Raw genomic sequence first — 15,263 nt, forward strand, 5'->3', positions numbered from 1 at the left:
CAGTGACTTTATAGTATGTTTTATTTTCTGTTAAGCAAAGTCTCTGCTACCTTCTTTTTCATTCTATTATTTCTAGTGGTGTTCCTCATCCCTGTCCCAGCTTGGTTTTTCCACTAATCTCTTAGATTTTCCACGTATTCACTGTCATCGAGGGGGAAAAAATAATTTCATCTTTCTTTTTCCATGTCCATACCAATTATTTTATTATCTTATTTAACTGCATTCACTAGGACTTGCAAAAATAATGCTGAGTAACAATGACTATGGAAGGGACACCTATCTTGTTCCTGATTTCAATTAAAACACCTTTAATATTTTACTGCTTACCAAAAAACCAACAGCAAGTGTTATTCTAAATAATCTTTATCATATTTCTCTGCCAATTCCAGTTTGGGAATGGTTGTTGAATTTTATCAACTTCCATTTCATAATCTATGGAGATGATCACTTTTCCCCCCTCAATGTGTTGATATAAGAAATTCTGTATTGGGGCACCTGGGTGGCTCAGTCGTTAAGTGTCTGCCTTCGGCTCAGGTCATGATCCCAGGATCCTGGGATGGAGCCCCACATCGGGCCCCCTCCTCCGCGGGAAGCTTGTTCTCCCTCTCCCACTCCCCCTGCTTGTGTTCCCTCTCTCACTGTGTCTTTCTCTGTCAAAAAATAAATAAAAAATCTTTTAAAAAAAATTCTGTATTAGCTTTCCTGATATTGGAATCATCTTTGCATTCCTGGAAAAGAATGTGTGCTTGTTCATAGCATATTATTTCTTTGATATTTTGCTAGAGTCATTTGCTAATATTTCATTTACAATTTTTGCAAATATATTCCTAAGTGAGATTTGTCCATTGCTTTGTGTTCTTAACAGGTTAGTACTAAAATCTGTGACTATGAATTATATGAAATATAAAAAAGAATATGGTCTATAAAATCTCTACTTTCCTGATTTTAAGGCTTCTTTTGTGACCAATTATATGACAAATTTTTATAAATGTCCTAAATCATAAAAAAGAAACATATAGTCTTTAATCAAAAAATGTAAAAATGCATTTACATTACCAAAAAACCTGAGTTTATTGATTATATTATTCAATTCTTTTTTTTTTAAGATTTTATTTATCTTTTTGACAGAGAGAGACACAGCAAAAGAGGGAACACAAACAGGGGGAGTGGGAGAGGGAGAAGCAGGCTTCCTGCGGAGCAGGGAGCCCGATGTGGGGTTTGATCCCAGGACCCCAGGATCATGACCTGAGCCGAAGGCAGACGCTTAATGACTGAGCCACCCAGGCGCTATTATTCAATTCTTATACAGCCTATTAATTTTTGCCTATTAGACATATTACTAAAAAAACAAGTGTTAAAATCCTCCATAGGGCGCCTGGGTGGCTCAGTTGGTTAAGCGACTGCCTTCGGCTCAGGTCATGATCCTGGAGTCCCTGGATCGAGTCCCGCATCGGGCTCCCTGCTCGGCGGGGAGCCTGCTTCTGCCTCTGACCCTCCCCGCTCTCATGTGCTCTCTCTCTCATTCTCTCTGTCTCAAATAAATAAATAAAAAATCTAAAAAAAAAAAAATCCTCCATAAATTCTATTCTTGTCAAGTTTTCCTTGCATTTCTCATTTCTTTCGTATTGTATCAAGTGCTAGCAAGGATGTGGGGCTCAGAAATTCTCATATAGTGGTAATAAGAATGTAAATTGGCATGCCTACTTTGAAAAACAGTATTATTAAGTACAACTGAAGACATGCATAGCTGTGACCACCAATTCCAGTTCTGGCAATATCCCCACTAACACCAGAAACATGAACTAGAATGTTCACTGCTGCACTAATTGTAGAATCAAGAAAGTGTAAGCAACTCCAACATCTATTAACTACAGAATTAATAAATAAATTATATAATATATCCATAATAGTTACTATACAGCAGTAAAAGTGAATAAATTATAGCTACATGCAACATCACAAATAAATCTTAGGAACATAATAATTTTGAATGAGGAAAAGATACAGAAAAAAACACAGTAAGATTTCATTTATGTAAAGTTTGAAAATAATCAAAACTCAGTAATATATTAGGAGCACACATAACTGTGGTAAAACTATAAAGAAAAAGAAAGGGAACAATAAACATAAAATTCAGAATAGGGTGGGACGCGAAGATATAGGATTGGACCAAGGGCACATGACAATTACAAAGGTAATGGTAATATACTTTTTCTAAAACTTAATCATGTGTACAAATATCAATGTACTGTAATTTATATCTTACAACAATTTATAAATATGATTTCTCCATATTTAATAAAAAATAAAATGAAATAACCGGATGAGCAAATTGCTGTAACAACTTTTATGAAAAAATTATCATCAAGAGCTATTCCAGTAATAACAATAAGGGGAGTTCTTTCACTCATTCACTATTTACTGAACACATACTATGTGCTACCACTGTTCAGCACTGGGAGAACAAAACAGACAAAAAGCCTTACTCTGTTGGAGCTTGCATACAGTGGAACAGAATCATACTACTTATTGCTATTTTCTATGAACCAAGAAAAGCCATCGCTTTCACCAGTAACTTGCTCAGATTTAAGGTGAATGTTTCACAACTATATTCTTTATAACAATTGAAAGAATTATATATAACATATTCTGAATTATATATAACATATATATTATGAATTCTATATATATATAGAATTTTATATGATATAACATATTCTGAAAAGCAGATCTTATTTCAGCCTTTGAAAATTTTGTTATAAATCTATGTTTTAAACTAAAATCAATTTTTTCTTACATATCGCTCATCAAATTTGTAGTCATCACTGTTCAGTAAGGATTTCTGAGCAGCTGCATATCTTCTGATAGATTCTTCCACCTTGGAAACGGGCAGTCTTAATTGAAGCATATCAAGAAAAGCAAAGAAATACATATTAAATACATTTAAGTATTCACAATCCATGTTTTTTATGGCCTTTGGTTGGAAGTCTTAGATTTATCTACTTCTGCAGTAACCTTTTCAGGAACCAATACAGATTGTGTATTTTGGTCCCTTCCCTTAGGGTCATAGAATGTACAGATATTTATGTAAGATCTCTCTGGTCAAACCAATAATGTTCAAGCATAATGAAAAAGATAACTAGTTATTTCATGTAATTCTGCATAATTATAAAAAAGAAAATTATGTTCATTCAATAGTGCCAAAAATGAATACAGTAAATGATGCAACCCACTCTTTATTTTGACCCAACACTTTAATAGCAAGTTGATCACACCTCTTTGAAGTGGAGCCCAGACAAGCCTTAATTCACTAAGTGTGAATTTATCTAAGCTCGCCATGAGACTACATTTATTTTCAGCCAGTACCAAGCAATCCCCTTAGGTATTTCTAAGCTATTTTATACACAAATAATTCTTACATGTTAAAAGACAAATAAATTGCCTATAGTCCTAAATTATGAAGATTATATATAACATTTATAAAAATAATAATGCCCTTTATTTAAAATAAAGTCTTTCTGACCAAAGATTTAAATCATACCTGCCTAATTTGTGGCTTTTAGTCATTTTTTACATGAATAAGTTTCAATAAAACTAAAAACTAAATATGTCTAATATGTGTTACGTAGGCAGAGGATGGGAATGTGGAGAATTCTTTGTTTTTTCTTTTAAAGAGGTGTATTAAAGCTAGATTTTATTTTTGATTCTATACAAAGAAACAGAATGGTTACATAGACCATATATAAGTATTATTATCTCTATCTACAAATGATAAGCCAGGCTTTGAAAAATTTAGTGACTATCTCCAAGCCAGCAAATGGCAGAACAAAAACTCTTATCTAGATTCTCTTTTCCAAATTTTGAATTCTTTTCACCACACTTATTACCTTCTTTAGTTAGAGTGCGTGGCTTTCAATATCAGGGCAAAAATACCATCAAGAGGAGAAATATTCTGAGATAGTCTAAGAAGTTTAGAAAAGATACAGATTATCAGAAATTCTATTATGGATAGCTTTCACTTTTGCAATCAAAATCTGAGTGTTCATTGCATGCCAGGCACATGAGATACAAAAATGAACAATAAAAGTCCTTGTTCTAGATAAAGAAGCACACAGTATAACACAGACATATTCAGGGACAATTACAATAAAATATAAATAAGACAGACATACATAGGATGTTGTTCCTTGCAAGCAACAGGAAGGGCACCAGCTTTCGGTGGCCAAAGAGTCATAAAAGATTTCCTCTAATCAACAAACATCAGGCACTGTGTTAGAAGCTGGAGATGATAAATAAAACAGACCGGATCACAGCTCTCCTTGACCTTGCATTAAGAAGATACTATAAACAAACAAGCAAATAAATGAGGTCATCCCATGTACTAATAAGTGCTATACTAGGAATGGAAATACAACAGTATACAGAGAAGATTGTGTTACTATAAATGTCAAGGAAGAACTCCCATGAGAAAATGAGAAGGACCGGAGATATCAGGGGTGTATACCACTTCGACATTATTGCTTAGTGTTTGGGGGCAAAATCAGTAGGTTTTTAAAAACTAAGTACCTTTATATTCTACATAAAGTTTACTTTCAAGGTAATGGTGTAATCTCGCCCAAACTCAAAATCTCTTGACTCAAATTTCATCCTTACTGAGTTTAAAACATAAAGATGAAAGATCCCTTTTCCTAAACAGAGCTGCTCTCAGCAGAAGCTAGCCTGGGGCAGCTGCCGGGAGATGCTGATGGCCCTGGGGGCTGTCCTCACCTCCACTGGCTCTCCCGTAAGTGTGCTGGCCGGAGGGGGCTGCCGTGCATTTCATGCAGGCGCAGGTGCAGATGCCACGTGCAGGCTGCCTCCTTGCCCTCCGCTCTGGGCCACTACCAGTGCATCTCCCCAAGGCCCTCCTGGCCTTCGGGGCTGCAGCCTCCGCCTCCACCAGCCGCCTCCCGCCCAGAAATAAAAGCCCAGGAGCCCAAGGTCCAACTATTCCCCCTTCCAAACACGTTTAACCATAAGCCTCTGCCCTAGTCCTCTCAGGCCGCGCAGCACGTGCCGTAATATGTGACGTCGACACGTCATGTGCGTGGCCGAGCGTGGCCAGCTGGAGCCTGGGACAGAGGCGGGGCTCCAGGCACAGGGAGGCTCCTGAATTGTGTGGGTGGTACTGTGGTATTCGGAACCTCTCGAAGGCCCCGGATGTGGCGCAGGCCCAGAGGGGGAGTCTTGGCATCTCCTCCAACTCACTCCCCAACTTTGGACGCGCTTAGGGCCATAGCACCTGACACCCAGATGTCGGTCCCGAGAACTACACTCCTGGGGATTCTCTGGCCCTAGCGGTTTGAAGTTTTGCCTATGGAGAAGAGCAAGTGGTGCGGAATGGCGTTGATTTATTTGTGATGAAAACGAAGGCCCAAGAGACAAGGTCCTGCCATACATCATTTTGAAGAAAAGGGATGATGGTTTTAGGAAGCCGAAGAATAGTACCAGGGAGCAGAAAAATTTAATCCTAAATGGTAACAGCTTTTGATTTTTTCAAGCCACTATCCCTTGCTCAGAGGTTTCTTCACACTCAAACGCTCTCTTCCAAAGTATCAATTTTCTGTTAAAATCACACAAGTAGGGGCACCTGGGTGGCTCAGTTGGTGAAACCTCAGCCTGCCGCTCAGGTCCTGATCGCAGGATTGTGCTCAGCAGGGAGTCGGCTTCTCCCTCTCCCTCTGCCCCTACCCCCCACCCCCACTCATGAGCATGCTCTCTCTCTCTCTCTCTTTAAAATAAATAAATAAAATCTTTTTTAAAAAAAATCACACCAGTAATAATTTTGGAAAATATCATCAAAAGTAATGTAGCATAATATGATGTCAATAAGGTACCCCAGGATTAGAAGTCGGAAGATCCTGGGATATTAGTCCCAGGCTTGATCTGGCTGCCTGTAGGAACTACAATCCCTTGGCTCAAATTTATTAATCAGTAAAGTAAAGGAGTTGAAACAGAGATCTCCAAAATTTTGTTTGACCTTAGCAATTGTCCGACTCTATCACAGATAGTCATTGTGTATTTTTGTAACTGTAATTTCTCCAGGATCAAACCAGATACTAGGAGCACTTAGTACAGGGGGAAAAAAATCAAGGATGTACCTATGGCATAGTGGCAAGAAAAAAAAATAGAAAAATTCTTAGTCAAAGCAAAATCTCTAAAATTTAGTTTACTAAGCCATTCGGTTTTAAAAATATAACAAATAAATATAACTCAAAATTGGCCCTTCTTGGTTTTCATAAAGAATACAGGCTGTCTATAAAATTCTTCAGTGTTGAAAGTAGTAAACAGTAAGAGGCATATTTAGATCTCCTGTTCCTTAGATCTTGCAACCTTCTTTTTTTACCAACCAAAATTTTCTTTTCCCTTTATTGTCTCAGTTTTCTTACTTCCTACTTAGATCTGCATTCTGGCCCTCTGGGGGATTTCCTTTAAAGTCTCCTTTAAAATCTAAGCCTTTTTCAGTCTTCATTCTTTTTGAGCTTTATAGTATCTGATGCTATTAATAGCCCATATTTCTTAACATAGCCTTCTTTTTCTTTCATAAGATAATTTTGTATTTTATTTCTGGCTATTCTCCATGTCTTGCCTTCCTTCTTTCTTTCCTTTCTCCACACCCCGAAGTCTTGTACTTTATTCATTCTATCGTTAAATTCTGTGTCATGGCAATCACATCTGAATATTGGCTTAAATTATTAATTCTTGCTGGAAACTTCATATATCTCTAACTTAAATACTATTCTTTGCCCAGAGCTTCCCAAATATTTGCTGAACAAAATAATAATATAATAAAATCACCAATTATTGAGTGTTCACAATCTAAGCGCTTAATATATTGAATAAGTATTGTTGAAATTTTTAAATAAGTATTCTCAGATACATGGTAAATGTACAGTATGTATAGTACTTATAAGTCTTGATACTATATCTACTATATATGTACTTGTACTATATTTCCCTATGCATTTGTGTATCTTATAATGCTATTATAAATACTATCATTTTGGGGAAAAGAGTTTATAGTTATGAATGATAATAAAAGTAAGACACGAATTATCAACTCTTGAATAATGCTCTGCATCTCTACCATGTGGAGAGCCAGTATTTGTCTTACTAGAAGAGCAGTTCTCTAAGTTTTTAGTCTTAAAATTTGTTTCCACTATTACAAATTACTGAGGACCCCAAATAGCTCTTGTTTATGTGATTTTATTTATTGATAATAACTTATTAGAAATTAATACTGAGAAATGTATAAGATATTTATTAATTCATATGGTAGGCAATCTTCAATATGGCCTCCAATGAATCCTACCTTGTGGTATTCATGCCCTTGTGTAATCCCCTCCTCTTGAGTGTGGGCTGGATTTATTGACTTAAGAAAAAAAAAAGAACACAGCCAAAATGATGGGATGCCACTTTCAAGATTAGGTTACAGAAAGATTGTGTCTTGTGTCTTGATTGCCCTCTCTCTCTCTCTCTCAGTCTCCAGCTGCCATGTTGTAACTTTCCTGTGGAGAGACCCATCTGACAAGGAACTGATGTGTCTGGCCAACTGCATTGTGGAGCTGGGTCCTGTTCATAGCCATGTAAGTGAGCTGAGAAGCTGATCCTACCCCAGTCAAGCCTTAAGATGCCTGCAGCTCTGCTCATACCTTGAATATAGCTTTGTGAGAGACCCTGAGCCAGAGGAACCCAAAGAAGCTACATGTGGATTCCTGACCCACAGACAAGGTGAGATAATAAATAAATACTGTTAAGCTGGTAAATTTTGGCATAATTGGTGACAAAATATATAACTAATACAACTCATTTAAAAATGACAATAACAATCCTTCCTATGAAAAATAACTATTTTTCAAAATAAAACCTGTAGTGAGGTGAGTGATGTTGTTTTCATTTTTGCAAATCTCTCTAATGTTTAGTTTCATTGAAAACATCTGGTTTCTCCTATCTGCCTCTGAATTTAATCTGTTGCAGTACATCATTTTGGTTGAAATACATGAAGAAAATCCAGCCTTAGACAGATAATGTAGTTGTGAAAGTAAGGAATATTTTAATATTCTTTCCTGGTGTGCTCGCTCTGGTAGCACATATACTATATAATACTCTTTCCTGGTAAGTGTGGATAGTCTTCTTTGATCCCACACCAGCTTTCAATAAGTGGTAGCTTCCCAAAGGTTAGTTGCAACATATGAATCATATACTCTGTTACATTAAAATTTATTGGTCTGTCTTGTACTTTGACTGGATCTTCTACTAATGCATGATTTTTTAACATCATGCATTGATCATTTGGATAATATTGGTCCTCTGATTTATGTAGATCGTCCATTGACATGTTTCATCATACAACAGCCTCCCTGTCCTCCCCCACTCTTCCAACCCCCACAAAACCCTTTGTTAATATTACCATTGCTCTTATCAGAAAAGTCTTTAAGTTTGGGGAAGCTATAGTATTACCTATTATTGCATAACAAATTACCCAAACTTAGCAACTTAGAACTACAAGTTTTTACTGTCTCACAGTTTCTGTGGGTCAGGAATCCAGAGTGGCTTAGCTGGGTGGTTCAGGGTCAGGGTCTTTTAAGAGGTTGCAGTCAAGCTGTTGGCTGGGCTGCAGTCATTTTAAGGCTCAATTGAGAGACAGTCTACTTCCAAACTCACTCATGTACCATTTGGCAGGCTTCAGAAGATCCACTTCCAAGTTTACTCGCATGGTTGCTTGCAAGCCTCAGTTCTTTGCCAAGTGGACCTTTCCATAGGCTGCTTGAGTGTTCTCAAGATGTAGCAGTTGGCTTTCCTCTACCAGGGCTACGTCACATCCTGGCAGCTTGTCCCAGATGACTGATGAGAGAGAAAGAGAGAGGGAATATGAATATAAAAGAGCTCACCTAAGACAGAAGCATAGTCATTTTATAACCTAAACTCAATATGATAGCTCATCACTTTCACCATATTCTGTTCAGTAGAAATGGTCCAACCCACAATCAAAGGGTGGGAAACTAAGCCCCATCTCTTGAGGAGAACTGGATCAAAGAATGTGGGGACATATCTACCTAACCACCACAAGTTGTCAAATTCATGGTGCCAGATGCAGGTTTTCCCAAATATTAGTTTTTGTTTTAAATTTATCATTGGCAATGGACACTGTCACTTGTTTTCCTTGAAATGACAGCCTAACTTCTTTCATTGTTGAGAAAGTATCTTACCTAACTCAACTCAACTCTGTATAACCATAGTTTCTCTGTCAGTTGTTCTTTCAAGTGAAAGTGATATTCAGTGAAAAAAGCCACTAATTCAGGTCACAGGTCAGGACAATTATACTATTGCTTTTTCCTTGAGGCAGTCATGTATTTCATTATGCAGCAGAAGGGCTTTATGCATACTTCCTATTAACTCACATACAACATTAAAATGATATATATCTAAAATATAAGAGTCAATATTTAATATGATTAATCATTTTTATTGCTTCATCCAGGATATTCTTAGGTAAAACTGACTTTTTCCGGGGGGGAGGGTGGGGACAGACCATGGTGCTCAGGACTTTAGACTGGGAAAATCATTGTAAGAAGAGATAACTCAGGAAAAGCTTCATAGGGAAAGGTGTGTGTTGAGATGAGCTGGGAATTACATTTCAACTGGCAGAGAACAGGAAAGGTGGGAGAGGCAAATAAGCAGATCCAGTGGGGCTGGAATGAAAGGAGCATATGACATTCAAGAGGAGAGAGAAGAAGGCTATTTGGGAGCAAACTGTGGACTAGATCTGGGCACCTGTGGAGGGACCCAGACGGACATCTTGACAAAATAGACCCCACCTGAAGGGGCAGTGTGAGGGAGGAAGGCTGCTAGAAGCCCAGGGGTTTCTCAGGATGGTAATCTAGCTGGAAATGCAGTAGGAGGTTTCCAGCAGGGTTCCATATGATATAATCACCTATGACTGTTTGTTGCTCCTGAGGGTACCAATGCTGGTCACAACCACATAGTTAAGTAAGAGCTCCCCCCACCCACCCCACCCCCACCCCCGCAGCAAAACTCAACCAGGAAAGGAAAGTTCTAAATGGAACGAGGTTAGAGTTTGGATTATGACACTGGACTGGACTCTATGTACTAAAACTTCATTTAGTACATGAGAGCAAGCACAAAATTGGAAAATCACCCTGAGATTTCAAGGTAGTGGAGGTGGAGCTCCGAGAGTTGGAACAGAGTCATAGTAAAAGTTTGAAGGACAGTGGGAGAAAAAGAGATCCTTACTTTCAGCTTGCACCCTATGGAGTTCTACTCCTTTAATAAAGTGGTTTCAATAACTACTCACCGAGCATTTATTTTTGCTAGGCCAAGGTTCAGCTGGGCATGTTTTGATGAATGGGCAAGATGTATACATATTTAGGAGAATGGTGTTTGCAGAGAGATTGGAGCCAGGCTAACCTGTTCATGTCCCCACTCTGCTGCTTAAAAAATGTGACAGACATATTGTTAATCTCCTGGACTCTAAGTTTCCTCATCTATAAAATGGAAATACATAATGCCTACTTCACAGCATTGTTGTAAAGAGTTAATAGTAAGCATTCAACAAATGGTAGCAATGATTAGAATTACCATTATCTTAGTTAGTATAATGACCTGACAAAAATAGTAGTTTAGAAGAATTTACCAGGCCTTAGCATGGAAGATAGATTGAAGGTAAATCAGGACTAGGAGGAGGCAAAAAACTTAGAATCATTGAGTAATAAAATGAGGCTAAATGGTAGTTCTAGGGATGAAATAGAGGTCAAGGGACAAATGTAAGGAATATTTGAGAAGCAAATGAACAGAAGGGGTAACTGTTAGATATAATAAGGTAAATAAAGGAGAAGGAAGAGTCAAAGCCAATTTAAATTGTTAAATCTTGGTTGGATGGGAGAATAATAGAAAAGAGAGAGATATAGACATTAGCAGAATGAGCAGGTTGGGTGGGTAAGAGTGTGGGAAGAAAATATTAGTTTTGTTTTGCTACATTTCAAATTTAGGCGATGATGTAACTTCCAAAGGCAAACATCCTATAGATATTTGGAATATTATTTATTTATTCATTCATCTAGTATGTCTTGAGTGCCAAGTTGGTGTCGGACACCAGGTGAGGCTCTAGTGAGAACAGTTTAGTAGAGTTGGAGTTTAAATGGGACATCTGGGCTGGTAGAAAGATTTGGGGCCTCCAACATACAACTGGTCCCCGAAATTATAAATATTAATGAGTTTTCTAATGGAGAGTGGCAAGAAGACACAATTTCTAAGAATATTCCCAGTTAAGGAGACACAATATACCCAGTTAAGAAATGCACAAACTTGGGGTGCCTGGGTGGCTCAGTCGGTTAAGAAATGGACAAACAGGTGAGAACTAAACCAGGATCATAATTATTTTTATATTAAATGCCAGTCATGTATCATTTCTAAATAATTAATTACAAAAAAGCATTTGTACAGTTGGTGTTCATATTTTTAAGACTCTTTATTTTGGAATAATTATAGATTCATAGGAAGTTGCAAAAATAGTACAGAGGTCTCATTTACCCTTCCCCCAGGGTCCCCCTAATGACTGTATTTTACATACCTAGAATACAAGGTAATTGGCATTGGTATAATCCACTGACTTTATTCAGGTTTCACATTTTACATGCACTCATTTGTGTATATGTGTGTTCCTAATTTTATGCCATGTTATCACATGTAAGGATTCATATAATCTTTCATCCTTAATTGTTAATTTTTTTCCCCTCACTCCAATTAATTATGTGATATGAAGAATCTATACCATAGGATTTTGTTAAAGTATTTTTTTGTTGTTTATTGATACTCTCTAATGTTCAAACAGCAAATACAGTAAAAATCATATATATTTAAAAAATTTTTTAAATAACAAGGTATTTATACATTTTTTATACTATTGACTATATTGCGCCAGATTCTTCTGAGAACTTTAGCCCATCATTCGCTGTTCTCTAAGTTCTTTATCAGTAAAATGTGAGTTATGATTTCTAAAACCCTACAATTCTACAGTTTTAGAATTCTAATTCCTAGGTCACTTGGTCTCTTGATCTAAAGCATAAACTTTCTGCCTTAATTCTTTTTGGCTCAGGGTCAGTCTCTTATCTTATTAGGCCAGTGGCCAGTGGGGCACAGTTAATAACTCTCTAATTGTAGTAAATAATACACTGTCAGCTGAAAAGATTCTAGCATACCTTCCACAAGTGGCTGCTTCCTCCAAAGGGCTTGTATATATTAGGTAATGGGAGAATAAATTACTAATTGTAGTAACAAAAATAACTTGTACATTTTTAATGAAAATATTTGTTACCCCATTATTTTTAATAACAATTTAACTAAAACATCCTGAACCATTTCTATTCTGACAACAAACAGTGTATCAGCAGTGAGTTTCATTCTTACTTAATCAAATAAAAATCTGTGATACTCTGACCTGGGCTAGACCAGGAGGAGGCTTCTGCTATTTAGGAAGAAAATAGTATTGGGCCAGTTGCCAAGAAAATTAATCTTTATAAATGGGATTCATCTCCCTCCCCCCCCAAAAAAATCTATACTTAATTTTATGAATGTATTTAAAGCTTGGACAAAAGTGTTAGTGGAAGATCCACGTAAGTAAGATCTGTGTTAAAGTAAATATTTGCAGGCTGAGTAAATACCACTTTGTAAAAGTGGCCATGAGATGTAGACTTTGTACAGTAGTCATATTAGAAAGCTTGATAATTTTACATATTGATGGCAACACAGCAATAGTAAATTTAGATTTCCAATTCAGTAATATTCTAGTAAAATTACCCCAAAACAGTGGACTAAAATACTTCATGATGTTACTTTTACTGAACTAAAGTTAATGGAGTATATTTAGATCCTTAAAGGCTTGTTCAGTGGCTTATTCCTTTAACAACTGTACTAGTAGTTCCGTTTCATACCAAGATTCTCTCAAGAGAAAATTTAAGAACACAAAGTACTTGCTTTTAGTCAACAGAGTTGTTAGAGAAAAAAACAAAACAAAAACACAACTTCTCTGCAAGAAGTATTAAACCTAAGTGTTTAAAATTAATTATGGCAAAGCCAAAAATAGAACATATAAAACATGTATATATATATTTCATGTTATCTTCAAATTTTCGGCAGAGAACCTGAGCCTGATTTGGGGCTCTAGGTATACTTTGTTCTCATATTTAAGAATAAGTATCCATTTGGAAATATCTATTAAGGGATAGAATACTACATAGAGACCCTTTGCTTACAGATCCTTAGAGGCAGTAAGTGATTTTTCCCTATCACCCAGTTGCTGAGGGGCAGAAATGCGATAAGAACCAAGTCTTTCTGACTCAAAAATTTACTGCTGTTGGGCATATTCTGCACTAATATCTACAAATCATTCCCATAACTTTATTTAAATAGAGGAGAACCTCTAGTGAGGAGCAGTCAGCACTTTGCTCTTCCACATTGCATTTACTTCATTTCTTTCTTTTTTTTTTTTTTTAAAGATTTTATTTATTTATTTGAGAGAGAGAATGAGAGGCAGCACAAGAGGGAAGAGGGTCAGAGGGAGAAGCAGACCCCCCGCTGAGCAGGGAGCCCGATGCGGGACTCGATCCCGGGACTCCAGGATCATGACCTGAGCCGAAGGCAGTCGCTCAACCAACTGAGCCACCCAGGCGCCCTTCATTTATTTCTTTAAAAGTTGCAATAAAGTACCATTTTTTTTAAATCATGTGCCTTTTTTATTCAATGAAATTAAGCTATATGTTCAAATATTATTTTCTATTCTTTTGGAAAAGGAAAATTAAAATTAAGTATAAATGGGGGAAAACAACATTTGTAACATATATAACAAAGAGCTAAAATTCTCACTTCATATGGGACTCATAAATAAATATATAAACATGCCAAAGGGAAAAATATTGCCAAAGGCAATCATAAAGGATTCCTCCATTTATTTGAAAGATATTTTCTTAATGTTTCAGTATACCCTGCAGTCTGCTATATATTAGGAATAGAATGGACAAGTATTTTTGACTTCATGCCATATTGCTTTAAAAAAATGATTTATTTAGAATCCATTTTGCAAAAATATGTATGTATACATACATAAAAATATCTGGGAGGATATAAAGTGGTTATCAGTGGGTGATCAGATTTGTTTATTTGAAACTTATACATGCATTTCTTTTGTAATAAAGTTCAAACTTACAGACATAGTATTATTCAATTATTTCACCTATTGGCAAGAGTTTTTTTGGCAATAAAAATACATATTTTTTTTTCCTGTTATCCACTGGAAGATGAGTTCCAGCAGAAATGGATTCCTTCCTTTCTTTTATACCACTATAACCCCATCTCCTAGATCCTGCCCTCAAGATATAACAGATACACATTCATACACAGACATGCACACAGAAGCAAATGCATGGACACAAGACAGTCTCCCACATAGTAGATACCACAGCAACACACACACAGATTCACAGTCTTATTAAAACTTTTTTTTTTTTTTAAGATTTTTTATTTTTAAGTAATCTCTACACCCAATGTGGGGCTCAAACTCAGAACCCCGAGATCAAGAGTCACATGCTCTATCTACTGAGCTAGCCAGACACCCCAAAACTTACTTTGATTTAAGTGAAAAAGTTTGGCAGAGATCTGAATATATTTTTTATTTTTTAATTTAATTTTATTTTTAATTTTTTAGAGAGAGAGCAAGCTGGGGGAGGGGCAGAATGAGAGGGAAAGAGAATCTTCAAGTAGACTCGCTGCTGAACCCGGACACCCCAAACTTTTACAGAAACTTTTAGTCATTAGCTCTATACATAGTTGTAAAACTGAAAATATTAAGAATCAGAGAACTTTTCATTGTTACTAAATCATTATTTTTAAAAATACTTATCGACATGCCACTAACAGAATTATAGAATTACTATATTTTTCTAGCTAGATGGTATATGTGCATGTTATTTATATATAAGTCAATTTACTTAATTTTCTTATTATTTCAATAGTTTTTATATCAATTCTCTTGGGATTTCTAGGTGTACAATCATAGCATCCAAAAATGATGATTTTATTCCTTTTTCCCATTTTTAATGTTTCTGTGTTATTTTTCATTTTTATTTGTTTTCATTAAGTTAAGTTTTATGAAGGCTGAGTTTGCATAAATTTATTATTTTTAGGTAAAGTTGTCAGACTTTTATGAGTAT

The 15,263-nt window shown here is 36.3% G+C and overlaps 1 protein-coding gene and 1 long non-coding RNA gene across 13 annotated transcripts in view; one reads left to right on the forward strand and one right to left on the reverse strand.

Moving 5' to 3' along the window:
* Positions 1-15,263, reverse strand: part of SPATA9 (spermatogenesis associated 9) — a 76,483-nt gene that overhangs the window by 33,651 nt on the left and 27,569 nt on the right. For 2 of the 10 annotated variants that reach the window (XR_010413158.1, XM_064596406.1), the window contains exons 2-3: positions 8,712-8,883; positions 2,798-2,894 (exon numbers count right to left, since the gene is read on the reverse strand). Coding sequence is in view for 3 of the 10 variants with exons in the window: in XM_064596404.1 (XP_064452474.1) it covers positions 2,798-2,894; positions 4,173-4,234 (159 nt within the window). In the remaining 7 variants the exon portion in view is untranslated. The other 8 variants (XM_064596404.1, XM_064596403.1, XR_010413160.1 and 5 more) reach the window with 8 other exon arrangements.
* LOC123860198 (uncharacterized) overlaps positions 5,184-15,263 on the forward strand; it is a 32,046-nt gene continuing 21,966 nt past the window's right edge. Inside the window, exons 1-3 of one of the 3 annotated variants that reach the window (XR_008507883.2) lie at positions 5,190-5,516; positions 7,522-7,770; positions 13,554-13,758. This is a non-coding gene — a long non-coding RNA (uncharacterized LOC123860198). Of the gene's footprint in view, positions 5,517-7,521; positions 7,771-13,553; positions 13,759-15,263 lie in introns of those variants that run through there. The other 2 variants (XR_006794674.3, XR_010413164.1) reach the window with 2 other exon arrangements.

The sequence above is a fragment of the Mirounga angustirostris genome, unplaced genomic scaffold, assembly GCF_029215605.1.
Source record: "Mirounga angustirostris isolate CCGP_5_RB_7025 unplaced genomic scaffold, mMirAng1.0.hap1 SCAF_7, whole genome shotgun sequence".
Lineage (NCBI taxonomy): Eukaryota > Metazoa > Chordata > Mammalia > Carnivora > Phocidae > Mirounga > Mirounga angustirostris.